This window comes from Zonotrichia leucophrys, chromosome 9, assembly GCF_028769735.1.
Source record: "Zonotrichia leucophrys gambelii isolate GWCS_2022_RI chromosome 9, RI_Zleu_2.0, whole genome shotgun sequence".
Classification (NCBI taxonomy): domain Eukaryota; kingdom Metazoa; phylum Chordata; class Aves; order Passeriformes; family Passerellidae; genus Zonotrichia; species Zonotrichia leucophrys.
In genome coordinates, this window is record NC_088179.1 from 16,956,631 (window position 1) to 16,979,971 (window position 23,341).

General features: G+C 64.4%; 3 protein-coding genes across 5 annotated transcripts; 1 reads left to right on the forward strand and 2 right to left on the reverse strand.

Moving 5' to 3' along the window:
* Positions 1-151: 151 nt before the first annotated feature.
* CHRD (chordin) lies at positions 152-7,814 on the reverse strand. 2 transcript variants are annotated; one of them, XM_064721468.1, is made up of 23 exons: positions 7,647-7,814; positions 7,232-7,335; positions 6,587-6,710; positions 6,083-6,211; positions 5,882-5,999; positions 4,916-5,012; positions 4,671-4,812; positions 4,459-4,599; positions 3,876-3,958; positions 3,642-3,789; positions 3,439-3,545; positions 3,238-3,354; positions 2,994-3,150; positions 2,662-2,903; positions 2,462-2,575; positions 2,037-2,249; positions 1,861-1,954; positions 1,700-1,756; positions 1,510-1,613; positions 1,279-1,381; positions 1,037-1,191; positions 782-875; positions 152-631 (listed from the first exon to the last, which is right to left on the reverse strand). In XM_064721468.1, exons 1-23 carry the CDS (start codon positions 7,774-7,776, stop codon positions 564-566), a joined length of 2,841 nt encoding a protein of 946 aa, XP_064577538.1. In that variant the 5' UTR covers positions 7,777-7,814; the 3' UTR covers positions 152-563. The 2 variants fall into 2 exon arrangements, with proteins under 2 accessions (XP_064577538.1, XP_064577537.1); XM_064721467.1 differs by having other exon boundaries at positions 6,587-6,713.
* A 7,323-nt stretch (positions 7,815-15,137) lies between these two features.
* Positions 15,138-17,193, forward strand: THPO (thrombopoietin). The gene is made up of 5 exons (XM_064720868.1): positions 15,138-15,216; positions 16,000-16,127; positions 16,211-16,297; positions 16,503-16,667; positions 16,765-17,193. Exons 1-5 carry the CDS (start codon positions 15,177-15,179, stop codon positions 16,945-16,947), a joined length of 603 nt encoding a protein of 200 aa, XP_064576938.1. The 5' UTR covers positions 15,138-15,176; the 3' UTR covers positions 16,948-17,193.
* A 270-nt stretch (positions 17,194-17,463) lies between these two features.
* POLR2H (RNA polymerase II, I and III subunit H) lies at positions 17,464-19,855 on the reverse strand. Of its 2 annotated transcripts, XM_064720869.1 has the most exons (5): positions 19,698-19,855; positions 19,267-19,350; positions 18,493-18,586; positions 18,057-18,140; positions 17,464-17,963 (listed from the first exon to the last, which is right to left on the reverse strand). In XM_064720869.1, exons 1-5 carry the CDS (start codon positions 19,768-19,770, stop codon positions 17,846-17,848), a joined length of 453 nt encoding a protein of 150 aa, XP_064576939.1. In that variant the 5' UTR covers positions 19,771-19,855; the 3' UTR covers positions 17,464-17,845. The 2 variants fall into 2 exon arrangements, with proteins under 2 accessions (XP_064576939.1, XP_064576940.1); XM_064720870.1 differs by lacking the exons at positions 18,057-18,140; positions 18,493-18,586.
* Between the last annotated feature and the right edge of the window lie 3,486 nt (positions 19,856-23,341).

Sequence of the window (23,341 nt, forward strand, 5' to 3'; positions counted from 1 at the left end):
ATGGGGTGTCCTCATCCTGGCATTGGCTTTCACACCTCATACTCCCAAATATACATCCCCAACCCCAGCAATGCCATGGCCTGCAAGTTCCCCATGGGATGTGAGGGCACAGCCTTGTGCCTGCTGCTGCTAGGAAGAGACAGGAACCAGGTGGGCAATAGCTCTGGTTTTAATAAATACATCTTGACCTCCATCCACTGGCACCATAAATTATGTGAGAAACCCGGCTGAGACAGGGTGGGTGCAGCAAATAGGGGCCAGAAGGACTTTACACTATGTACAATACGGGCACGATGCCCGCCGGCCAGGGGCGCTTGGAGTGCCAGGGCAGCGGGTGCCCCAACCTCCATGAGCCTGGCCACTGCCCCCTGCACAAGGGCAGGGCAGTCCTGGCATTGCAGTCGTGCTGAGATGGGGTGGCCAGGCTGGGGGCCAGGCCCTGTGCACCCCACTGTGCTCCTCTGTGCCCCCCACCCTGCACAGGCAGGGGCAGTGAGCAGTGGTACCTCCAGTGCCACCCAGCATCACCGCGTGCTTGCCCCGCTCTGGGCAGCAGTCACCACTCAGTGGCTCCGTGACTCCACCTTGGCATCCTGGACCTTCTCCCGTGCATCTGAGGGGGCATCAAGGGCTGGGGGAGAAAGGTGTGGCTGAGAGATGGGCACAGGGGGTGCCAGCAGGGCACTTGGGGTGGTTGTGCCGGCACCAAGGAGACTGGGAGGTGCAGGGAGTGCCACCGAGCATTCGGGCAGTGGTGCCTGTGTGTGAGCGCTGCACTCACCACGGCACTTGGCACAGCAGGGGTTGTCCCTGGTGGCAGGGCTGGCGCAGGCGGACGGGGGGCATTCCTGGCGCTGGCAGTGCGTCTCCCCCGACTGGGGAGCAGAAAGAGGGGCTGAGCACCAGGGTGTGGGGACAGCAGCTCCTCAGGGTGCACTGCGTGTCTGAGCTGCTCTCCCACCATTCCCAAAGCCCTGGGGACTGGCACAGTGGCGCCCTCCCTTCCCCTTGAGCTGCCCTAGGCTGGCACACTCACCACACACCAGCACAGGATACACTTCATTTCCCCAAAGGGGGGCACAGACGGGTGCCAGCTCTCGTTGTTGAGGTACCAGCGGCGCCCGAAGCGGCACGACCGTGGCGCGTCTGCCTGCATGGAGTCAGCCAGCTCCGGGACACTCCTCTCTGGGGCTGCACGAGACGCCACTGGGACAATGCCTGCCTGTGGCATTGCCAGTGGGGCATACGGGAGCTATGCAGGGGAGTGGAGGCAGCTACCTGGGCACTGCTTGCAGCAGTCAGAGGGGCTGGCGCGCACGGGGTTGGCACAGGTGAGCCGTGGGCACTGCACCTTCTCACAGTGCACTTCACCTGTGGTGCCCTGCAGGGAGGGCACAGGGCAGTCAGCTCCCCATGCCCTGGTCTGAGCCTCAGCTACAGTGCCTGGGAACTGAGAGCCCCCACAGGTGCCAGACCAGGCTGGGGGGCATGTCTGGAGCCCACACCCACCTTGCAGGTACAAATGGCACATTTGATGAGGCCAAACGGGGGCACGACAGGATGCCAGCGGGTGCCAGAGCCTCGCCATGTCTTGTCACCGTCGAAGTAGCAGCCTGGAAGAAGAAGAAGAGGAAGTCACAGCCCTTGTGACTCAGCCTTTGCAGAGCTGCTCTCTCAGCCCATGCCCACAAGGACTCACCCTCGCTGCTGTCCCGTGCCCGCTCCAGCTTCAGTTCTTCCTGCTCTGTCTTCTTCTCTACAAGGAAGAGGAAGGCCATGAGGGGGTGCACATGGCAAAGTCTCCAAAAGGGACACCCCACCTTGTTTTCACAAGGAGCCCCCCAGCCCACTCCCAGGTACCTTCACAGATGGGGCAGCACAGCTCTTCGGGGTGCACCTGGTGGGTACAGTTGAGGGGCTGGCACAAGATGGGGTCGCAGATCACTGTGCGCTTCTGGGGACAGCAGAGATGGGGCTCATTAGAGAGGGGCATTACTGATGGGTACTGCCCCTTCAGCACAACCCCCAGCTCGTACCTGGCAGCTGCAGATAGAGCACTTCTTGTCATAGTCAGGTGCCCAGCGGGTGCCATGTGCCCGGTGCTGACCCTCAAAGAAGCAGGAGTTGGGGTCCTTCTTCAGCTGCTCCAGGTCCCTGGTCTTGGTGCTCTCTGAGAGCTCAGCCTGACCCAGGGACTCCCCTGGGGCCAGGCGGGTCCCTCCTGCATGGCACTGGTTGGGAATGTGCACCTGGAGAGGGAATGAGCAGGATGTCACTTCCTATGCTGGTGCCTGGCTGCATTCCATGGTCAGGCTGGTGAAGGAACCATCCATGACCACTAAATACATCAGGACCTGGTGACAGAGTGATCCTGTGCCCTTCCACCCTGCTCCAGGCAGTGCCACCCTGCCACAGGCATCAGTGGGGGTGGGCAGGGTGCCCTGTCCCGATGGGGACCTACCCGTCCCCGCATCTCGCCATTGGGGTGAGCTTTGGTGCTGACTTGCAGGAAAGCAGTGCCCTGGGCCAGGTGCTGCAGCAGGTCGGCATCCAGGTCCTTCACCACGCCCTGAGCCTGTTGTGGCGAGAGGGGCACCAGGGTGGGGATAAGGTCTGGCCCAGCCCCTGCTGTGTGGTGCCCTGAGCGGGTGCCCAGCTCACCTCAGTGCTGTAGAAGCCCTTGAGCAGGCGCTTGTGCTGGTGGGGGCGGGTGCCCATCTCCCCCAGCTCGGCCACGCCGTGGATGTGGGCGCTGACAGTGCCATCGCTCGGCCGTCCCAGCCCCGCCACCGAGATCTCGTAGTGCAGGTGGCAGTGCTCATCCAGCGAGAGCCAGGCGTGCCCCCCCGCGCCGCTGGGCACCGGGGGGGACACCAGCTGCCCTGCCAGCGCCACGGGCATGTCTGTGCACAGACAGGGACCATGGCAGGGCGTGGTGGTGTGTGGGAGGGCTGCCCCACTGCCCCCGTTACCACCCCACGTGTCCCAGGTACCTGTGTAGCGGGCGAGCAGTCCACTGTAGGGCAGGGAGATGATCTGGCCCCGCAGCTCACCCTCTGCCCAGTCTTTGGTGGCCACGTTGAGGAAGAGCTCATTTTGTAGAAGCATGTGGGCATCGCGGGCGCTGGGGCTCTGCCAGGCACCCCAGGCCTGCCACCAGTGGGAGACCATGCAGGTTGGGACAGGGACTCACCCAAAGTCCCCATGCCATCCCTCCCAGCATCAGCCAGTGCTCACCAGCCCATCCTTGTAGCTGGGTGTCATGTCAAACAGGATGTTCCTCTTGCTTTTCCGTCTGGGTTTGGTCTCCAGTGTGATGCCCACCACCTCGCTGGCAGTGCCCACCACCTGCACCTGTGGGTGCGGTGCCAAAGGGCAGTGTCAGGGTGGCAGATACACCTGAGACCCTCGAGAGGGAAATGGGTGCCCACCACTCACCTGGTACTCCAGGGTGCCATTCTCATGCAGCGCCAGCTTGGCTGAGCCCACAGCCCCGGTCTTGGTCGGCAGCAAAGCATCTGCTCCGCATAGCACACTCTGGATGGCTTCAGCCCAGGGAGAGAGGCACAAGGGTGGGTGAGATTGGCACGGGGTGAGCACAGCAATCCCCCTGCCCCCTGGCATGCCTGCCCTGTGCTCACTGTCACAGCTGCGGCGGGTGGTGATGGTGCCAGCCAGCTGCCGCGCGTGCTGCCCCTCCGTCTCGGCCACGATGCGGAGCTGCCCCTGCACCAGCCACTGCAGCTCCTGGGCAGACAGGTCATTCAGCACCTCTGCAAAGTCGGGGTCCTGGCAGGGGGATAGAGTGCCATGGATCAGCCCTGGTGCTCTGGCACTGTGGCTGCCAGGGCCTGTGGGGGATGAAAACGCTTTACCTCCACAGTGATGTTGGCGTGGACCTCGCGTAGCGTCTGGCCCTGGTGCAGGATGCGGACCCTCAGTGGGACCCACGGGGATTCTGGACATAGCAGAGGGGAGTGGACGCACTGGACCAGGGGTCTGCAACCACTTCAAACCTACACCTCTGTGCCTACCACCTCCAAACCCCTGGCACTTTCTTGCCAGTTGCCTGCTCCTGTGTGTCTGGGCCCCCATCATTCCCTCCAGCATGCCCCAAATCCTTGCAAACCCACATTGCAAACCTATCCTTCTTGCACAATGACCCTCACACCCCATATGCTCTGCAGTCTCCCCAGCACCCCACCATAGGTGCACACCATCCCCTCCCACCAGGTGCACCCCAAATCACACAACACACTGTATGCACACCTCACCCTCCACCTCACCCCACAAACAGCCTCCATACCCACCCTGAGCCCCACACCCAGCCCAGCCACCCATCCTGACCCCACAGATGCTGACCCATGCATCCTGAGCTGCAGACATGCCATGCACTCCTTCAGGTCTACGCAGCCCCCTGTGGGCAGTGCCTCCCTCCCCTTCCCTGCCCGCCCTCACCCCTTGCTCCAGGCTCCAGCAGTCCCCGGGCCATGAGGATGAAGTGCAGGTTGTTCTCTGTGTCACTCAGTGTCAGCATGGCCATGCCCCCAGCGCCCAAGTGCAAGGGGTTCGAGGAGGTCAGGATGGCACCGAATGTCTCTGTGCAGGGACAGGGGCATGAGGGACATTCTGGTGGCACCACTGGGTGTGCATGCAGTGGCTGGACTCACCTGCAAAGAGTGCCCGGTGCTTGAGGATGTGCCCATGGACCTCTCCGGAGGGCTGTGCCCGGGTGATGAGGGACACACGGAGCTGTTCACGCCGCAGCAGCTGGACGTTGGCTTTGGACACCGTCCTCCACATTCCACAGAGCTGTGGGTGATGGATGGAATGGCTGGGCGGAGGCTGGGGGGCACCACAAGCCCAGCAGGGGTCAGAGGGGGCACCGTGCCCCCTGCCCTCCAGCCCCTCTCACCATGCCATCCTCGGGGGCAGCGCTCCTCTGCACGGGGTGTTCAAACAGCACGTTACCCTCGGGGTCACTGAAACGCACCCGGCTCGGCCGCCCCAGCCTGCGAGCACCCGGGGGTGAGCAAGGGCCATGTACCTGCCCTTCCCCTCCCCTCACTCAGCACCGGGCACAGGGCTGTGTCAGGGAGGGCACACGGGGGTTTTGGGGGGGCAGGAGAAGGAAGATGTTCTCCTGGGGTGCCCAGTGTTAGGCTCTGCCCGCCCGTTCCAGGACTAGCCCAACACTGCTGTCCTGCCAAATGCCAGCTTGGCACGGGTTCTCTGGGCTCCCCTATCCTGGAGTGGGGTCTAACCAGCACAAAGCAGGATGAGGGTCTCTGCCGGGAAAGGCACCATGGCAGGACCCGCTGGGAGCTGAGCGTTCAGGCTGTAAATAAGGAGCATTTTCGGCTCCGCTTGGCTCCCCCTGTCAGAGCTGGAAATTAGTCACCACTTTACTATGCAAAGGGGCCTGGAAGCGAGGAAGAGCAGAAGAAACTGGAGCGGGAATGAGGGAGGGAGAGGAGAGGCTGTGCTGCTGGCGGGCATCCGGGGAGGGCATGGGGAACCCTGGCAGCAGTGCCAAGGCACTGCCCCCGGCAGAGCCTGCAGGGTGGCACAGCAGTTCTGCCAGCTGCACCCACGGGAGCCCTGGAACTGTTCCTGTTTGTTTCCAGTCCAGATCTGGAGGCAAATGGGTGAGGCTGGGCCGACACTGTGGGTGTGCCGAAATTCTGGCTGCTGACCTAGGCTGGAGCCCAGCATGCTGCCCCCCCTTCTCCAAATCTCTCACTGTGTCCGTGCAAGGCTGTGGCACCATGGGGGGATATCAGAAGGGAAACTGAGGCACAAGCACTCAGTTCTGCATTCCCTCTTTTGCAGAGAGCTGCCTGCAATGCTGGGCTGGGCAGGGGACGGGGGCAGGACTCACCGCTCATAGCTGATGGAGAAGAGCAGGGAGGAGCGCAGCAGCGTGAAGCGAGCCTTGGCCACGGCACTGGATGTGGGGTGCCACGGCTCTGGGCCGCTCGTCAGCAGGGCCACAAACTCTGGGGAGGAGATGCTGCTGCTGAGGGGGAGCGTGGGGGGAGCCCCACGCTGCTGCTGTCTGGGTGGGTGGGTGGGGGCTCACCTGTGCGGGCATCATCGCGAGCCAGGCCCTCCGAGCTCAGGTAGGAGCGGTCATTGTAGGGCTTGTCCAGGTCATCCTCCTTCTCCTGGAAGTACTCCAAGGTGTCAAACCGGAGTGCAGGGCTCTTCTCTGGAGGAGGAGGAGGAGACCATCACACCAGGCTGCTTGTGCCCAAGAGCTTGGGGTGGGGGGACAGTAATAAATCGCTCCTTTTGAGGCAGACCAAGATGTGCCCTGTGAATCACTGTGAGGCTCTCAGCTGGGTTGTGCTGTGCACAGGCACATGGAGAGGCAGGGCATTTAGCCCTGTGTGCCTCCCCCGCACTCCTTTCAGGCTGTTCCCATCAGGGCTTTCCCCTGCCCATCCTGTCATGGGCACTGCTGACTTTCATAACAAACTGACCAGCCCTTTTCAGGCCCTGTGCATTGCCCCCTTTCCCAGGCCAGTGGGGATCCTGGGGAACTGGTGGGGGCTCTCTGCAGAGAAGCACCCACTCTCCTCACCTTTGGGGCAGGTGTGACAGCAGTGTCCCGGCAGCAGCGTGGCCCGGGGACAGGCAGGCACGGGGCAGTCCTGCTTCATGTTCTTGCAGTTCACTTTCCCCACGGGCTTCCCCCGGTGGTTCCTCTGCTGTGGGAGGCCAAGAAGACTCCAGAGGAGCCGTGCCAAGGTGTGCCAGGACATTTCTAGGTGTGCCAAGTCATGCCCTCCTAGCACAGCATGGCTTCCCCCATCTTTTTCCGTCTGGAGCCTGGACACCTTGCAGAGTCCCCAGATGCCTGTACGGCAGCCAAACCAGGGCCCCCTCCCTGCAGCCCCCAGCCTCCTGACCAGCTGTGCGTGGCCCCACCAGCCCCGGCCTCGGGGAGCTGCTCGCAGTGAGGGAGGGAGGGAGGGGGCCGGAGGCCATCCCCGAGGAGGGGGAGGAAGAATGAAGCCTGATCCTTTAAACCCCCCTTCTCTCCCCCCTGCCGCGGGGGAGGACATCCAGGTGTCCGGCTGGCTGCAGGGATCCCGCTTCCCTCCTCCATGGGAATGAGAGGAGTGTATTGAACAGAGGGGTCCGACTCCCTCCTCGCCAGCCCCCTCCCCAGCCAGCCGGGGTCCTGGGGGGTCTCCCAGGGAACGGGGTGTGCGGGGGCACTCACCGGCTCGCAGTGACAGATAACGCAGCGCATCACCCCGAAGGGCTCCCCCAGGTCCGGGTGCCACGTCTCCTCCAGAGCATAGAAGTGCCCCCCGAAGGCGCAGCCTGCGGACACCCCACCGCCCCCCACCGTCCCCGGTCACCTCCGGGCCGCGGGCACCCCCCTGCCGCAGCCCCGGGCCGGCCGGCACCGCCCAGCCGCCCGCCGCGCCGCCGGTGCCGGTCCCAGCGCCGGTCCCGGCCAGCCGGGGGGCCCGGGGCGGAACGCGGGGTGCCAGAGCAGGGGGTGCGGGCACGCCGTGCACGGACGGGGCTGCGGGCGGCAGGGAGGGGGTGCCCGACGCGGCATGCGTGACGGGGGGCGCGGCAGCGGCTCGTACGGGACCGGGGGTGCGCGAAGGGCGGGGGGCTCCTACCTGCCGCCCCGCCGGGGGGCAGCGGCTCCGTGTCGGGCCGGATGGGCAGGGCGAGCTTGGGGCGGGCGGCGCGGCCGGGCAGCGGCCGGAGCGGGAGCAGGGCGAGCAGCAGCAGCGCAGCGGCGCGCATGGTGCCGGCCGGCCGGGGCGGGCGGACCGGGACCGGAGGCGGCGGCGGGGAGGGGGGGCCGGGCGCTGCCGGGCGCTGCCGCCGCCTCTGCCCAGCTGCCGGCTCCGGCTCCGCTTTATAGGCGGCGGCATGGGCAAGCGGGAGCTGCGAGCCCTGTGCAAACAAAGGCCCCGCTAATGAGGCGCAGGCAGCGGCCGGCCGGGGGGGGATGCGCCCCCCGCCGCGCTCCGACCCCCCCACATATCCCCGGGTCCCGGCCCCGCCGCCCCCGCCCGGCACGGGACGTCCTGTCCCGTCCTGCGGCACCGGGGCACGCCGCTGCCCCGCCAGGCAGGGGTACCGCGCACTCGGGATGTCCTGGGGACCCCCCTCCCATTCATTGCGCCCCCTCTCCCCCGGCATGCGGGTCCCCAGAGTGCAGAGCATCCTTCCTCACATGCCAGCCCCAGGGCATGGGGAATCCTGAGGGAGGAGGCTGGAACTGGATGATGTTTACGGTCCTTTGCAAACCAGAGCAGTCCATGATAACAATTGTATGATATAACCCTCCCTCAGAGCATCGGGCACCCTCAGGTTCTGGGCATCCTGGGGACATCCCCTCCCAATTCACACAGCACCCTCTGGGATATAAGGCACTGTGGAGACACCACCACCACCATTCCACAGAGCCTGGGGTGTTCCTGAGCACATCCCAGCTACGCTCCCACTCACATTCCCCTCTCCAAGGGTATGAGCCCCACAGGAGTGTCCTCATCCCGATAACCCCCCTTGGGAATAAAGCATTTGCAGGGCACACCCACTCAATGCCAGTCTCCTCAGTCTGTGCAGTCTTCCCGGCATGGGGCATCTCCTGGGCACAGAGCATCCTGGAGCCCCCACACCCACACAGCCCACCTTCAGTCATGAGCTCTTCCAGGGCTCATTGCCCCCCATTCATCAGGCATGAGACATCCTGGGGACTGCTCCATGCACTCAGTCCCCTCCCAGGCCCCTTGGCACCCCAGGACAGGGCACTGCAAGGCTCTGTCCATCCACTGTTCCCCTGCAGCCAGCCCTTCCTCCACCCACTCAGAACCCCTGAGCATGGGCTCCCAAAACAGCCTCTCCCAATCCACACTGCTCTCTGCAAAGGCACAGCCAACCCCCTCCAGCTTGTGCCTGCCACATTTCCAAATTTCTCCAGCTGCTGCCCACCCTGGGCAGAGCAGGGCTCCAGAATGGGACCCTGGGCTCCTGCCCACCAGTGACAGGGGCTGCAGGGGAACAGGAGCCTGGGTTCCCTTGTCCAGGGAGGGAAGGGGCATCTGGAGGGGGGATGCTGTGAGAGCAGCACCCAGCACCAGCCCCATTCTTCACCCACACCTGGGCTGGTAGGGGTGGCAGAGGTTGGCAGTGAGTAGGCACCATGGAAAAGTTTGGGCAAAGCATCATCCATCTGGGGAAACTGAGGCATGAATTTAGGGGAGGGGGATTTGTGTCACCTATCACCCACGTCCCTGCTGCCACCCCCGCCGAGAGTGGCAGGGAGAGGCTGAGGGTGGCGGGTGCGTGGCAGGCGGGCGCCCGGCAGGGGGAAGGCGGGTGGGGAGGGAGGAGGGGGAAGCGCGGGGCTGCCAAAATCAACTCCGGGCGGTGCAAACACCCGGCCAGCTGCGCGGTGTAGCTAGGGAAACACGGCACAGCTGGAGCACAACAGGCCCCTGCCTCCCCAGAAAGCTCCTCCTGGGCCTCCCCGCAGCCCAGCGAGCAGCTGGGGGGGCTGCAGCCCACCGCCCCGCACCCCAGAGCTAGAATGGGGTTGTCCATCCCCAGCTTATCCATGGCTGCCCCATCCCATTCCCTGCCCTGGTCTGGCACAGTAGGACACCTCTCCCGGGGAGGGCAGAGGGATAGAGGGGGCTCGGCCCTGCCGGGACCTGGCCCGTGGCAGGAGCTGCAGACGGCAGCGAGGAGTGGCTGGGCTGACCCCAGCAGGACAGCCCGCTGGCATCACCAGGGCTGGGACACTGCCAGCACCTCGGGCATCCCCCGGGCATGGCTGTCCTGGCACCCTGCTGCTGCCAAGGAGCAGCGACCATGGCTGGCAGCCTGGCACCCCTTGGCCCTGTGCCCTCCCCGCGGTCCCAGCGGTGTCACTGACCTGTCCCCTCTCCTCTCTCCCGAGGTCCTCGCTGGCTGGGGGTCCAGCGACGCGGAGGGCAGGGGAGGGTTGGGGTCTGTGTGGCTGTGCCAGCGTCGCTGCGCGGTGCCCGCTGCGGCACAGCAGCGGCTCCGGGCACGGCGGGACGGGAGCGGGGCCGAGCGGGGAGGAGGCGGGAGATGGCTCCCAGCTGTCCCGCCGATGCCAGGAATCCGCTGCTGGCTCTGTGCACCCAGAGCTCGTCACAGTCTCCTGGCTCGTCTGCGGGACACGGGGAAGAGTTGAGGGAAGCTCCCTCCCCTTTCCTGGGGAAAGGAAAGAGGGACGGGGAACCCGGCAGGCTGCAGCCCCTCGGCACGGGGGAATCCGAGGCACAGGGTGGCAGGGTGAGGAAGAGAGGGGCTGCAAGGGTATTCTGGCACTGCCAGGCTGGGAGCAGGGTGGTATGCTGGCATGGGGCCTGTCGGGTCAGGAGGGTGCTGGGCATCCCTGCCCAGGGAGGGGGACATGGCCGCTGCAGTGGGGGCACGTGGGGAGGGAGGAAATGGATGATCCAGCTGTGCCTGGGCTTCCCTCGCCCACAGCCTGGGCTGCCCCTGGAAATGCCAAGGGGTGCCCTCATCAATAGGCGGAGGAGGCTTGGCAGAGCCTTGGGGGATCCCTGTGCTCTTGGAGAGGGGATGGTGCCTGCCAAGGGCAGCGCTGGCAAAGGGTCCTGGTCCCAGCAGCTGCTTCCCAGTGCCTGCACATGTGTGTGAGGAGCAGCGCCCTGCACAAAGGCACCTGTGAGGCTCCAGAGCTGGGCCTGGCACTGGCACATCCCCAACGGGGCTGCCAGCTGCGGGCAGCTGGAGCTGCACCATGATGGAGACAGCTGGCCATGGGCAGCCTCAGGCCGGGCACCTTCACCCCTCCACCACCTTTTCCCAGGGCGGGTACTGGCTTGTCCCCAGTGGGGCGTGATGGTCCCATGGGTGTATCCTGTCCCAGCAAAGTACAGGTGGGGTGCCTCAACGGTGCCCTAGAGAACAGCCTGCAGTTCTGCAGGGCTTGCTGGGTGTGTGCCCTGCTCAGTGGCGAGGGTCCTGTGGAGTGTTCCAGAGGATCGTGGTGGCAGGGCTGGGCCATGCCTGGCGTGGGGGTGTCTCAGCAGGCTCTCACCCTGCTCTGCCCTCAGCAGCTCCCATTGTCTGCCCTCATTAGCTGCTGCCTGCTCGCGGCTTTGAACATGAGCCCGGCTCGGGGCGACAGGAAGGAGCCTCTGCTCCCCAGGGATGGGGTCTGGTGAAACTGCATGCCATGGGCCCCCCTTCTCACAGCCTCCCACTGCCTTCTGGGCATCCCAGCACTGCCTCCAGGCCTAAGCCTGAGGACAGGAAGGCATGCGGGGCACCCCCTCTCTCCAAAAAGAGCCCCCCTCGAGCGCCCCGCCCCGTTGTGGGATGCAGAGCCTCAGCCTCCCCAAAGCTTTGTGCGAGTGTGGCTTGTGCCGTGTCTAATCCCCCCGGCCTCACACACACGAGGTGGGGCGGGGGGGCTGTCGTAATGGGTGGAAATATCTCATAATTCACGTTGGACACAGGGATTACAGCCGTTCCGGCAATATTTGCACAACTGGTAGGCGACTTGCAGGGCTGGGCCATCCCAGATGAAGGCCAGGGGGCTCTGGGGATGGAGGGAGTTTTGGGGGTGGTAGGTATGGAAGGGGGCTGCAATTTGAGGGCAATGGAGTGGGGAAGTTGGCTATTTTCTGTCTGTGAACACATGGAATTTATTACAGAGGGTGCATTGCTGACATGGTGGGGATGGCTGGGGCTCTCGCCTTCATCTCGGCCAGGGCTCGGGGAGCAGAATGGAAACCCCAAAACAATCTCATCAGCCACGCCAAACAGACCCTGGCAGTGTTCCTGAATAAGATACCTGCTCCAAGTGCCCGGTCAACTCCACAGAGCTCCCTGCTCATAGGAGCACCCAAAGGTGCTGGTGTCCCCCTGACCCCAAATGTCCCCTCCTCAAAGGCTTTGCAGGGTGACCCCGGCAGGAGGAAGACGGGGGGCATGTGGGGCATGTGGGGGCCTTGTTTGGCATGGGGATTAGCAAACTCCCAGAAGCGATGGTGGTCTCCCCCCTCCCCACCGGACATGCAGGCAAATATTTGTGCCCAGACTTCGCAGGACAGCGAGAAGGAATTTCATTCTTGCGCCCACCTGCGGCTCGGCTGCCTGGCATTAACCCCTTCTCCTCTCCATGGGATGGAGGCGGAGGGATGAGGTGCCCTCCCAGCACGGTCCGTGTGCCCCACTGGAGTGGGGAGCTTGGCTGAGAAGCAGGAGGGTAGAGGAGGCACAGGGGAATCGCCCCCGATGCCAGCAGAGCCACTGGCATTAGGTGCCCTTGTCCGAGGCAGGGAGGGTTTGCCCATGGACATCCCCTGGGCAGCACCGAGGGCTCTGTGCTGGGGTGCTGGGCAGCATGTGGCTTGCTGAAAATTGGAAAAGATAAAACCCTGCCATCCTTCACTCCCAAGCTGCCGCACCCCGGCCAAGATGCCCCTTGCAGCTCCACCCGGCAGCGTGGGTGTTCTCCGGGGACGGCTGTCTGGGAGCAGCGCAAGCACCGGGCTGCGCGGGGAGCAGGATTTGCCCACGGATGTTTATTGGCAATTTGCATACGTAGCAAAAAAGCCCGGAGGGTCCGGGAGGGACCCTGCTCCCGGGGGCTGCCCGTGCTCGGGGAGGGGCAGCCCGGGTCGCGGTCCCCCGCTGCCTGGCACCCGTAGAGCCCCGCTGTGCTCCTTTCCCTGGCCCCGGAGCCAGCTGCGGCCTGAGCAAACGGGGCTGTTTGCTCACGCCGGGATTAGCCGCTCTCTTTGTTCCTTTGACTTTCTCTTTCCTTTATGCCAGACCCTTTTATGGGGGCTTCAAAAGGGGGCTAGGACCCCCCTCCCTGTCCCTGGAAGGCCAGGTTTGCTTCCCATGCTAGCACTGACATCCTGGGGGTGCCCACCGAGCACATCTGGGTGGCCTGCGGGGACAGCAGCTGTGCCACCGAACCACAGTCTCCCCCCCACTCTGGCGTATTCCTCCTCTTCCTCCCCCTTTCCCTGACTGCAGGCACCTCCTGCTGTCTTCAGCACCTTGGCAAAGTGGGTGCGAACGGCTGTCCCTGCAGCGGGATTCCCAGCACTTTGCACCCTGTAAGGAGAGGTGGGAATCTTGGCACCGGGATCCGGCCAGCTGTGCAGCCCCGCGGCCCCCCCGGGCTTCCTGTCCCCTGCCCGAGCCCGGGCTGCCTGGCCGGAGCTCCCGTGTCCCTCTGGGGTCCCTCTGGGGTCCCTGTGCCTCACTTACTGCCCCCATACTCTCCCTCTGCAGCAGGCCACATCTGTGGGATCGGGCTGGGGCCAGAAGTGAGAGCTCTCCCCCACATCCTCCTCTGCCCCCTGGCATGGGCAGCAAAAGCTGGCATTGCCTTTTCCAGCAGAGGAATACCAGGCTGCCCACGGGCACGGGCTCATGCTGCCTGCCAGCTTCTGGCATTGTTGTAAAGAATATTTTGGAGTAACGGGACTATTGTGGGCACCTTAGGCTGACCGTGGGGGTCCATTAGACCTCCAGTTTCCAGTTGCTCTCCAGTTTCCCCTGGTGGGTTTGTTTGCCTAATCAAGAAGGAATGCAGGGCACGGCAGCTCTCCAGCCTGGCATCGTCAGTGACTGTGCACCCAGGGAGGGACAGGGAATGCGCATGGCGTGGGCATGGCAGGGACTGGCATGGGGACGGCGGCGGGCCCGAGGCCAGCGCTGGCAGAGGGGCTGAGGGCGCTGACGGGCGTGATTGCGGCCGGGATTGCAGCTTGTCACGTCCGCAGGAGGGCCACGGCCGTCTGGGGAAGCCTGGAGGAGTTTGACCCCGGTGCTCGCGGGTCCCTTTGCTGCCAGCTGTGCCCAGGCGAGCCGGCGCTGCCAGTCTCGACTCTGCCGGACCCCCCAGCCAGGCACCCTGCAAGGTGGGCTCCTGTGGGCTGAGCGGGGCACGGGGCAGGTGGAGCGGGGCACGGTGTTTACTTTAACCGCTGTCACCCGGCCAGGCGCTGCCGGGAACTGCTGTGCCTGGGGACACGGCTGGGAACGTGCGAGAGAGAGCTGGGGTGTGAGAAGGAAACGCAGGCTCTGCAGGGAGACAGGAGCAGAGGATGTGTGCTGGGAGGGGGGTGCTCCCCAAAGGGAAGCCGTGGGAGGCTCCCAGGGTGGAGGGTTATCTGAGCACAGGCCTGACATGTGCCGGGGAAGCGCATGTGTGTACGCGCAGGTTTGAGGGTGCACGTGGTGGTGTGTACCCTGGAGCAGCATGGGGACACACACGTACACATGGGCATGGGGATGTGCACCCCTGCCAGAGTGCCCAGTGAGAGCTGACTTTGCCAGGGAATGTCACAGCCATGCCAGGGCATGGTGCTGAACAGGCCCCTGTGCTTCTCCTACCCAGGCAGGGGGCATCTCTGGGTGCCTCACCCAGCCCACTCCCGGTACCCCTGTGAAACAGCCCTGGGGCCATGCACTAGCCATAATCCCTGTGATCCATAGCCCTCTCCACTCCAGAGGGATCCCATGAACCACAGCCATCCCCTGAGTCACCTCTGGTGGATGCAGGAGTCAGAGCATGCTTCTGTGTGAGGGTCAACAAGGGTAAAGGTTAGCATGGATGAAGTCCACCTCTGGGAGAGGGTGACAACGATTTTGGTCCACCTCTGGGGTGGCTTTCATACCTGGCTGACCAGCTAGGAGCAGGACTTCATTAACACTGATGATCCCGGGGCTGTCCAGTGCAGGATCACTGACACCATCCCTTCTGCAGGTGCCAGGGCCACCCTCCAGCCCTGGACAGGCCCAGCTGAGGCGCTGAGGCGCTGGCCGCTGAGCGCTCAGGCCTGGGGCCAGGTGAGCAGCCACGGAGGGCGCCCAGGGACGCCCTTCCCGTGCCCCGAGCCAAGGGAGGAAGCGGCCGGAGGCAGGAAGCCTTCCCCCGGGCCCGGGGCCCCCGCTGCGATTTTGCTGGAAGGTCAGGGCGACACAACAGGAAATCGTGCTGCCTCGGCTGGGCGGCCAGGCCGGAGGCGCGGAGCCGCGCCGCGCTGTCCCGGGGCCGCCGCCGGCTCCGGCCTCCGTCCCGGCCGGGCGGCCCGCGGGGAACCCGCGCCACCGCCGTCCTCCATGGAAGGGGGACGGGAGCCAGGGAGCAGCCGCCGGCCCCAGGGTGGAAGATGCAGGGCCGAAGCCCCCAGCCGAGCATGGAGCTGAACAGTGAGTGTGTGGCTAAAGGGGGGACCGGGTGCGCAGGAAGGGCCTATGGGTACTGTGGCCCCACAGCCAGAGCGTGCCCTGCACGATGAGTCCCACAGCTGGGCACCAAACCCCAAAGGTGGCTCTGGGCTAGTTAGACCTGGCCAGTGCCAGCCTGTGAGAGCAACTGAGCATCTCTCCATGGCCATCGGAGGCAAACAGGCTGCACTGAGGATTTTTGGTGTTGTGCCAGGGCCGGCAGCGAGGCAGGCAGGGGCTGCAGAGAGGGCATGGAGAAGCTGTCAGGGTGGGCAGTTGCTGGGCACAGTGGTGTGCAGTGGCACTGGGCAAGGCAGAGCCGGCAGGGGAGCGCTCAGCCAGGGCAGCGGCCAGGAGCAGATGTTCCCTGTGGGACACTGCAGGCTGGGATTCCCCGAAGTGCACATGACGCCTGGAACCGCTCTTGGCAGGGATCCGGAGGGCTGGCCCTGGGCTGCACAGGGAGTACAGCCCTGCTTCCCTGCCTGGAGCGCGGCCGAAAAACCTGGCAGACGTGGCTGTGCGGCCCCTTGGCACACAGCACCGGCACGGAAAGCGCGGCTCTCCCCTGTGAGCACCGGCACCCCTCGCTGGCTGACCGGAGAGCAGCACCGGGCCCTCCTCAGCCTCTCACACCGCCCCCTGCACTCCCCCCGCGGGGCCGTCAGGATCACCAAAGGGCCGGGGAGGGGACTGCAGGTGGCTCTGGGCTGGCACTGCCCAGGGACGCTGGCACAATGCACAAGGCAACCTTATCTCCTCCAGGACTGCTCCTCCTCACATCCTTCCTCCTGCACGTGAAAGAAGACCGTGCCAGCCCAACACGGCTGGTCTGTGACAACAGGCTCATCCAGAAGTACATCGTGGAGGCCAAGGACATGGAAAAGAGAGTGGTGAGGATCAGAGTCCCCACAAAACCCAAGACCAGGGACATGCACAGTTCCTGGCACCTCACCTTGACATCTCTCCTCACTAGGGCCAGTGCCAGGCCCTGCCTGCACTCAGGTGCCCTGCAGTGCTGCCCTTGGTGGACTTCACTTTCCAGCAGTGGAAATCCAAATCGGTGAGAGGGGCTGGGAGGAGGGTGCTGGAACTGGTGTGCTAACAGGACTGGAGAAGGAACCTTGGGTTGGCAGAAGCACCAGAAATGCTGAACAAGATGCTTGTAGGCATATCTGGTGGCACAGGGAGGGTAGAGGACTCCATCCAGACCTAAGGTGAGCACAGAAAGCAACGAGGCCCTGGGGGGTCACTGTCTGCTCCCCCAGAACGAGACCAAGCGGCGGGAGATCCTGTGTGACCTGGCCCTGCTGCTGGGTGCTGCAGCAGGGGCCCAGGGCCAGGTGAGCGACGAGTGTGGGGCCAGGCAGCTGAGCCAGCTTTACCGACACGCCAACTCCTTCTTCCTGCTCCTGCAGACCTTCAGCTGGGAGGTGAGACCTCCCCACACGAGCCAGACCACCCCGGCACAGTGCCAACTGGGCTGGGTTGGGTGCAGCGGTGTTTGTCACGCCTCTGTCCCACTCTCAGACAGGACACTGGGAGCCGAGCTGCTCCCCACACTCCATGGAGCAGACCCACATCCCCAGCATTTTCCTCACCTACCGGCAGCTGGTACAGGGCAAGCTGCGCTTCTTCTTCTACGACCTGGCCACAGTCTCGTGCAAGCAAGGACAGGGGGACAGCAGAGACCCTGCATGCGGGGCCCAATGAGGCTGCACACAGGGTTCAACCACAAAGCAATGCTGGAGCAATCCTGCAGGACACTAAGCTGTGCTCTGGGTGCCCAGGAAGATGCCCACGGGGAAGGGGTTGGCACCTGTTCCTCAAGTCTTCACAACTGTGCAGTGTGTGGAGACAAACAGTGACACTCACGTGCCTGCAGGCACAGGCCCTGCTCCCAGCTGGGCAGGCACCTCTACTGTGAATGCTTTTTGATTAAAGAGCTATTTTTCTAAAGAGTTGTATGTGTCCTTGTGCCTGGGGCAGAAGCCAGGCCCTCTGGACATGATCCCAGCTCTGCCCAGTGCTCGCTCCCAGCCATGGCAGCTGCCAGTGCTGCAGGATCCCCTGGCACGGCCTGAGCTGCCACTCCTCCTCTCTGCACCCACCTGCTGCAGGTTTGGACTCCCCATCCTTTGGGAAGTGGCAGGGTCCCTCCCCACCTAGCCCCTGTGCAGGTGTATCCACTCCCCGCTAGCCTTGTCTCTCAGCAAGCAGAGCCAGGTGTACAAAACAACCCAGTTTAATCAAAACCAAGGCAGCCTGCCTCAGGATGGCTCCTGAGGGAATGGTCCCCAGAAGAAGGCAGGCAGCTGTCCCAGACTGGTTGCTCCTGGACAGTGCCAGGGCTGTTGAGCACAGGTGAAGGTGAGGAGATGCCATCAGGCAAGACTGAAGCATCCAGAATGGTGTCCACTCAGATGTCAGGCACGTCTCTCCCCACAAACAGAGACGTGGATCCCAGCAGGAGTCAGAAGTCACTGGGATGAGGAGGGGGACTGCCCCTGCCTCCTCAGCTCTGAAGAGGCTGGGCAGCATGGATGCTGGAGCAGAATGTCGGCTCTCAGGGCTCCAGCTGGATGTCTGTGGGGCAGCCCATGGAGGTGTGCTAGAAGGCCAACTTCTTCATCAGCAGGTAAACACGAGAGTCCACCTCAAACCCGTGCAGGTTGTTCGCGTCTCCCTGCAGCCGCATGAGCAGCCCCCCGTAGGACACGTAGGCAGAGCTGAGGTGGGAGGAGAGCAGTAGTGAGAGCAGGGAATCCCATGGGAGACCCCAGCCCACCCAGGGCACTGTGTCCCCCTCTCGAGGCACTCACAGGCGCGTGGCCGCCTCCGTGGAGGTCTCGTCACCCTCGATCCGGTACACCTTGCCGTACATCACGTACTCAAACTGGTCTGCCCTGCAACAGCACAGCCTCAGGTCAGCAAGGAATCAAACCTGGCCGTTCCCCCAGCTCAGTATCCTCTGGGAGAAGGTACCTCCCAGTTACAGAGGCAGTTGGACTGGAAAAGACCTCCCAGATCATCAGGTCCAACCTGCGACTGAACACCAGTTCATGGCACGAGTGCCACATCCAGCTTTTCCTTAAACAATTCTAGGGATGGTGACTCCACCATCCTCTCCTGGGCAGCCATTCCAATGTTGAATCACCCCCTCCATGAAGAAATTCCTCCTAGTGTCCAGCCTGAAACATCCAGCCTCAGCTGTTTCTCTGTGTCCCTGTCTCCCGCCCGTCCCAGCCGTGCCTGTACCTGGAGGGCCGATCATCCGTGGGGTTGTATTCGCCATCATCCAGGGTGCCATCCTCATACAGGGTGCTGGCGATGACCAGGCGGAATTTGTCACCTGTGAGGAGGCCAGAGCAGCAGTGAGAAGGGCAGAGCACAACCAGAGCAGCAGCACACACAGCCAGAACCCAGCGGGGGCAAAGGGCCACCCTGGCAGGGGGTGCTGAATAAGCTCTGTCCCTGCTGCCAGCCCTCCAACAGGACTGTGGGAATGTGTGAAAGGTTACACTGGATCCTGTGTGTCCTTGTTCCCCACATCACGGAGGAAACCAGAGCCACAAGGACACCACTGCTGGTGTTTTCAGGGGACACAAGATATTCACTTATATCCCCCCAGAGAGCTTGGCTGGACCCTTGGGCAGGTACATGAGCCCCTGCAGCATCAGCTTCAGCCCTTCTGTGTTTCATAAAGGGACTATTCTCTTTTTCACACATTCTGTGTATTTAGCTGCAGAAGTTAATTTCAGGAGTTCTCCCTTAAAGCCTGGTAACCACCAGCTGAAGCAGCTTCCCCAGGTAGCATCTGTGGGGAAGGGACAGAGGTGACCCAAATGACAGAGAGGTGACGCAGAAACCCTGCTCAGCCTCAGTACCCTGAGAGTGCTCTGAGCCTCCTGTCACCTGGGGACAACACAGCGGCACAAGGAAGCCTGAGGCAGCTTATTGTTAGATCACAGCAATTCCCGACTCTACCCCCTCTACCCTCGCCCACCCAAACCGCCTGTGCCGATGGCTCACCGAGATCCACGGGGTAGATCTGGATGTTCACGTCCAGGATGAGATCCATCTTGAAGGACTCGCTCTCGCAGTGCAGGCGCGACACTGGGGAGAGCAGAGAGTCAGGGACAAGGACACAGAGGATCCCCGAGGGCTAGGTGGGAACAGGGTCCATCTTCCCAGCCCAGGCTGGCACCGGAGCCGTGTTCGGTGGGCTCGGGATGGATGCCAGAGGCCGGCAGCCGACAGAGGCGTGCACAGGCAGGGAGAGGAACACGGTGGGGCGAGGAATGCACGCCACAGGGCCCGCGGGGCTGTGGGCGGCACAGCAGCCGGGCCGGGGAAGGCCCGGGGAAGGGGGGGCGCTCCCGGGGCCGCCAACACGCAGAGGGGCCAGCGCCGGCGGGAGGGGCGGACGGGGAGCGGGAGAAGCGGGCCGGGGCCACACTCACCGCGGTCGAACTTCTTCCCCTCAGGGTCGATGTCCTTCACGTCGAAGATGTCCTCGAAGAGGATCCCGGCCATGGCAGCGGCTCCGCTCCCGCTCCCAGCGCCGCTCCCGCCCGGCGCGCACTGATGACGCAACCGCACCGCCGCGGCCGGGCGGAAGCGGCTTCACGGTAGGCGGGGCCTGTCCCCTCCAGGACCGGCGGGAGCGCGCGCCGTGCCCGTGCCCCGCCCCCCGCCCACGGCCGACAGGGGGCGCCGCGAGGCCGCGGATGGAGCCCGCGCCACGGCCCCGCCCCCGGCACCGAGCGGGCACCGCAGCGCCCCCGCGCGGCCGGAACCGGGACTCCCGGGAGCGGTCAGGGGGGTCCTGAGTGGGGTCCGGGGTGTCCCGGGAGGGGTCCGGGTGTCCCGGGAGGAGTCCCGGGAAGTGTCAAGTGTGTCGTCCCGCGGGGCCCTTGCAGCCCGTGTCCCACCCTCGCCGCAGGGACAGAGGGGCTTCACCCGCGCCCCCCGACCGCAGTGGACATGGGTGTGATGAGCTGCTCGGACTCAGCCAGCGCTGGGTCTCGGGGCTGCCGCCCCCACCGGCTTCTTCCTGCTCGCCCGCCAGCCACGGCGGGAAGGGACGTGTCACAGCGTCTCCCGTGTCCTGCCGATGAACCGTGAGGGGAGCAGGGGGGTCTGGCACGGCCGGGGGCTGCTCGCACGTTGGGCGCCACGGGGTGCTCCACGCCTGGCATGCGGTCCCGGCGGGAGCTGCCGGTGCGGGTTCAAGAGTTCAGCCCTTTCCGCCGCGTTCCCCGAATGCCACCCCCAGCCCGCCTGAGCGAATTCCTCCCTGCCTCAGGAACGGCCGGGCAGCGGGGACCCCGCGCCTCCTTTGTGCCATGTGTGCCCAGGGATGTGGCACAAGGAAGGCTGGTGGAGCTGGCAGGTGTCCCCTGCCATGTGATGGGGACTGCGCAGGGCGGGTGTGTGAGTCACATGCCACCATCTCCCTGGGGCCACCAGGTCGTGAGCGGGGACATCTATGGGATTATGGCTCCCCATGTGTGCCCCTGTGCCTGCAGCGAGGTGGCTTCGTGGGGACACGGTGCCTGCTGTCCCCAGGAACCAGACATTTCCAGGTCGTGGTCCGCGATGGCACCAGAGCCAGGTTGCCCCGGTATCCGCAAAGGGAGGCCTGTCACAAGATGCCCGTGCTCCCCAGACACACAGGTGTGACCTCTGCATGGCATATCCCCTCCGTGACACGGTGCCAGTGCATCCTCACGCATGCCTGGGGCGCAGGCAGCGGGACGGGGCGGGGGTGACACGCAGCGGGGACACTGGCGTGGAGGGCGGTGCTGCTGCCAAGGGTCCGGTCGGGGGAGCGTGGGCGGTTCACGGCGGGGTCACCCCGCGGCGGTGGCACTCAGCGGGGACAGTCTTAATGCGCTGGGACGCAACCTCGGCTCCTTCTAATCATCGCTGGCTGGCAACTCCCCCAGCCCCGCAGCCCCCTCCCCACTCTGTCCCCCTGGCTCGGGGAGGGGCAGAAACCTCCTCCTGCCAGAATGCGGTGGCCGCAGACTGGCTCCCCTCTGGCGCAGGGCGAGAGGTGCGGACCCTTCCCAAATTCCTGAGCCCTCTGGCATCCTGCATCCCGCTGGATGCTGGTCTGGGGGCAGGACTGGGCTGGGGCAGGGGACCGGGACACCCCTGCGCTGCGGGGGACACCCGAGGCTGTGCAGGCTGCCAGGGGGTGGCAGCAGCACACCGAGCATGGCAGGACAGCCCCGCGGTGTGCCGGAACGGAGGGAGAACTACCACAGCCAGGCTCACCAGTACGACCAGTCGCCCTTTCCAGAATGCTCAGGGTGCCGTCCTGCAGGGATGTGACCTGCTTGGCGGACACCAGCCAGCCGGGGCAGAGTGGTGTGGGGGCCAGGGCTGGTTTTCGGGGAGGGGTCCATGTGCCAGCCCCCCCTGTACTCAGGGGTACCCATTGGGATCTTGATTCAGGCTGCGGGCCATGGCAAAGCTGTGTCCCCTGCTTGGATGCTCTCAGGGCCACTGTGGGATGACACAAAGAGCTAATCCCACCTGGTTGTGCCTGTCTGCCCCTGCTGAGACCTGGCACAGAGGGTACAGGCCAGCAGGCAGCTGAGGCTGTGCTCAGCAGCCAGCCAGGCAGCCCCAGGGTGCTGTGCCCAGCGACCCTGCCAGCCTGCCCTGCCGTCTGCCTCCCTGCCCTTGTGGCAGGGCACACCTGAGCCCCCGTCCTGGGCAGGGTCATGGGCATGCAGCCACCTCCAGGGCCAGATGGGGAAGGGGGATAGATTTCCAGATGCCCCACAGATGCCACAGGATCAGGGTGGCAGCAGGAGGCTGGCACAGCCCTGAACCTCCTGAGCTCTGGCTGTGTAGCAGGACCACGATGCCAAGAGCTGTCCTTGTCCTTAAGCCCTCTCCTTGGCCCCGTGCCCATGCAACCCTTGGGGCAGGGTTGGCCGGGGGGGTTGCTGTCCCCGGCGTAAATCTGGCCCCGGTGTAAATCTGGCAGAGGATTTTGCTTTCCCCTGCACTCCATGCCCATCTGCCCTGGCTGTGCCGTGTGCCGGCTGCTCCACTGACCCCGTGCCATGTGCCATGCCATGCCATGCCATGCTGTGCCACACGAGTGTGGGTGGCCATGTGAGTGGTGTGTGAGGGCCTCATGTACCCAGCTAACAGCAGCCCTGTGCAGATGGGCCTGGCACAGGTGCTGTGGGGCTGGGGCCAGCACTGCCTTGGCTGCTGCTGCCCAGGGAGCGCCCGTTTGCCAGCCAGGTGCCTGGCGTCGCCTCCTTATCTGGGATTAAACAAACTCTCCTCAGATCCAGTGCCAGGTGCTGCCCCCGTGCCCATGGGACCTGTCCTTCCCTCCCCTGTGCCCCTCCATGCCTGGGCCCTTCCCCCGTGCTGGAAGTGCACGTGTTCCTGGGGTGAAGAGCCCCAAATACTGGACCTGGGCTGCCGTGCTCTGGTGGTGCAGTAGCCCCTGGGGTCTCTGTGCAAGGCAGGCAGCAGCTCCAAAGCAGGGCACAGGAGGGACCACCTCTGGCTCTGCGTTTGGTATCCCCAAACCAAAGCAGGACCTACACCCTGGCCAGGGAGGTGTGTGTGCCCCAGTGTGATGAACCCTGGCAGCAGCAGTGCTGTGGTGCCAGACTCCCCAGAGCAGGGGTACAGCCCCCTCCTTGTCGGCCGCTTGTCTGTTATCTGCGGCCGATAAATTATACAACACAAACGCCTTTGAAAGGCAGCCAGGCCTCCATCCGGTGGGGCGGCCTTTGGGGGCCCCACATCAGCCATCGTGGGCTGCTGCCAGCTGCTTTCCCTGCGAGGGGACAGGGACAGGGCTGGGCACTGCCCTGGTGCTGGGTGCTGGCATGGGCTCACGGGCTGCAATACGGACCTGAAGGCAAAGCAGGAGAGCAGAGGGGGTGAGAAAGCTGCCTGCACCCCATGCCCACACCTGCTGCCTCCAGTCTGCCGGCACTGCTGCCCGTGCATGGGCTGGACTGTGGCTGCTGTGCCCACATCCTGGTGCCCAGTGTGGGTGCCGGCACTTCAGAGGAGCAGCGATCCCTGTTATCCCTGTTATCCGCCGCACAAAGGAGCC

What these genes read in the sequence shown, in the direction of transcription:
- CHRD (XM_064721467.1), bottom strand. Translation starts at nt 7,776, where the DNA reads ATGCGCGCCGCTGCGCTGCTGCTGCTCGCCCTGCTCCCGCTCCGGCCG. An exon ending in TTATCTGTCACTGCGAGCCG is followed by an intron (nt 6,714 to 7,231) that starts GTGAGTGCCCCC and finishes GGCCTCCCACAG; the next exon opens with CAGAGGAACCACCGGGGGAA. An exon ending in GCTCTATCTGCAGCTGCCAG is followed by an intron (nt 1,955 to 2,036) that starts GTACGAGCTGGG and finishes TGCTGTCCCCAG; the next exon opens with AAGCGCACAGTGATCTGCGA.
- POLR2H (XM_064720869.1), bottom strand. Translation starts at nt 19,770, where the DNA reads ATGGCCGGGATCCTCTTCGAGGACATCTTCGACGTGAAGGACATCGAC. An exon ending in GATCTACCCCGTGGATCTCG is followed by an intron (nt 18,587 to 19,266) that starts GTGAGCCATCGG and finishes GCCTCCTCACAG; the next exon opens with GTGACAAATTCCGCCTGGTC. An exon ending in ACGGATGATCGGCCCTCCAG is followed by an intron (nt 18,141 to 18,492) that starts GTACAGGCACGG and finishes GTGCTGTTGCAG; the next exon opens with GGCAGACCAGTTTGAGTACG.
- THPO (XM_064720868.1), top strand. Translation starts at nt 15,177, where the DNA reads ATGCAGGGCCGAAGCCCCCAGCCGAGCATGGAGCTGAACA. An exon ending in GCCGAGCATGGAGCTGAACA is followed by an intron (nt 15,217 to 15,999) that starts GTGAGTGTGTGG and finishes TATCTCCTCCAG; the next exon opens with GACTGCTCCTCCTCACATCC. An exon ending in TGCAGACCTTCAGCTGGGAG is followed by an intron (nt 16,668 to 16,764) that starts GTGAGACCTCCC and finishes TCCCACTCTCAG; the next exon opens with ACAGGACACTGGGAGCCGAG.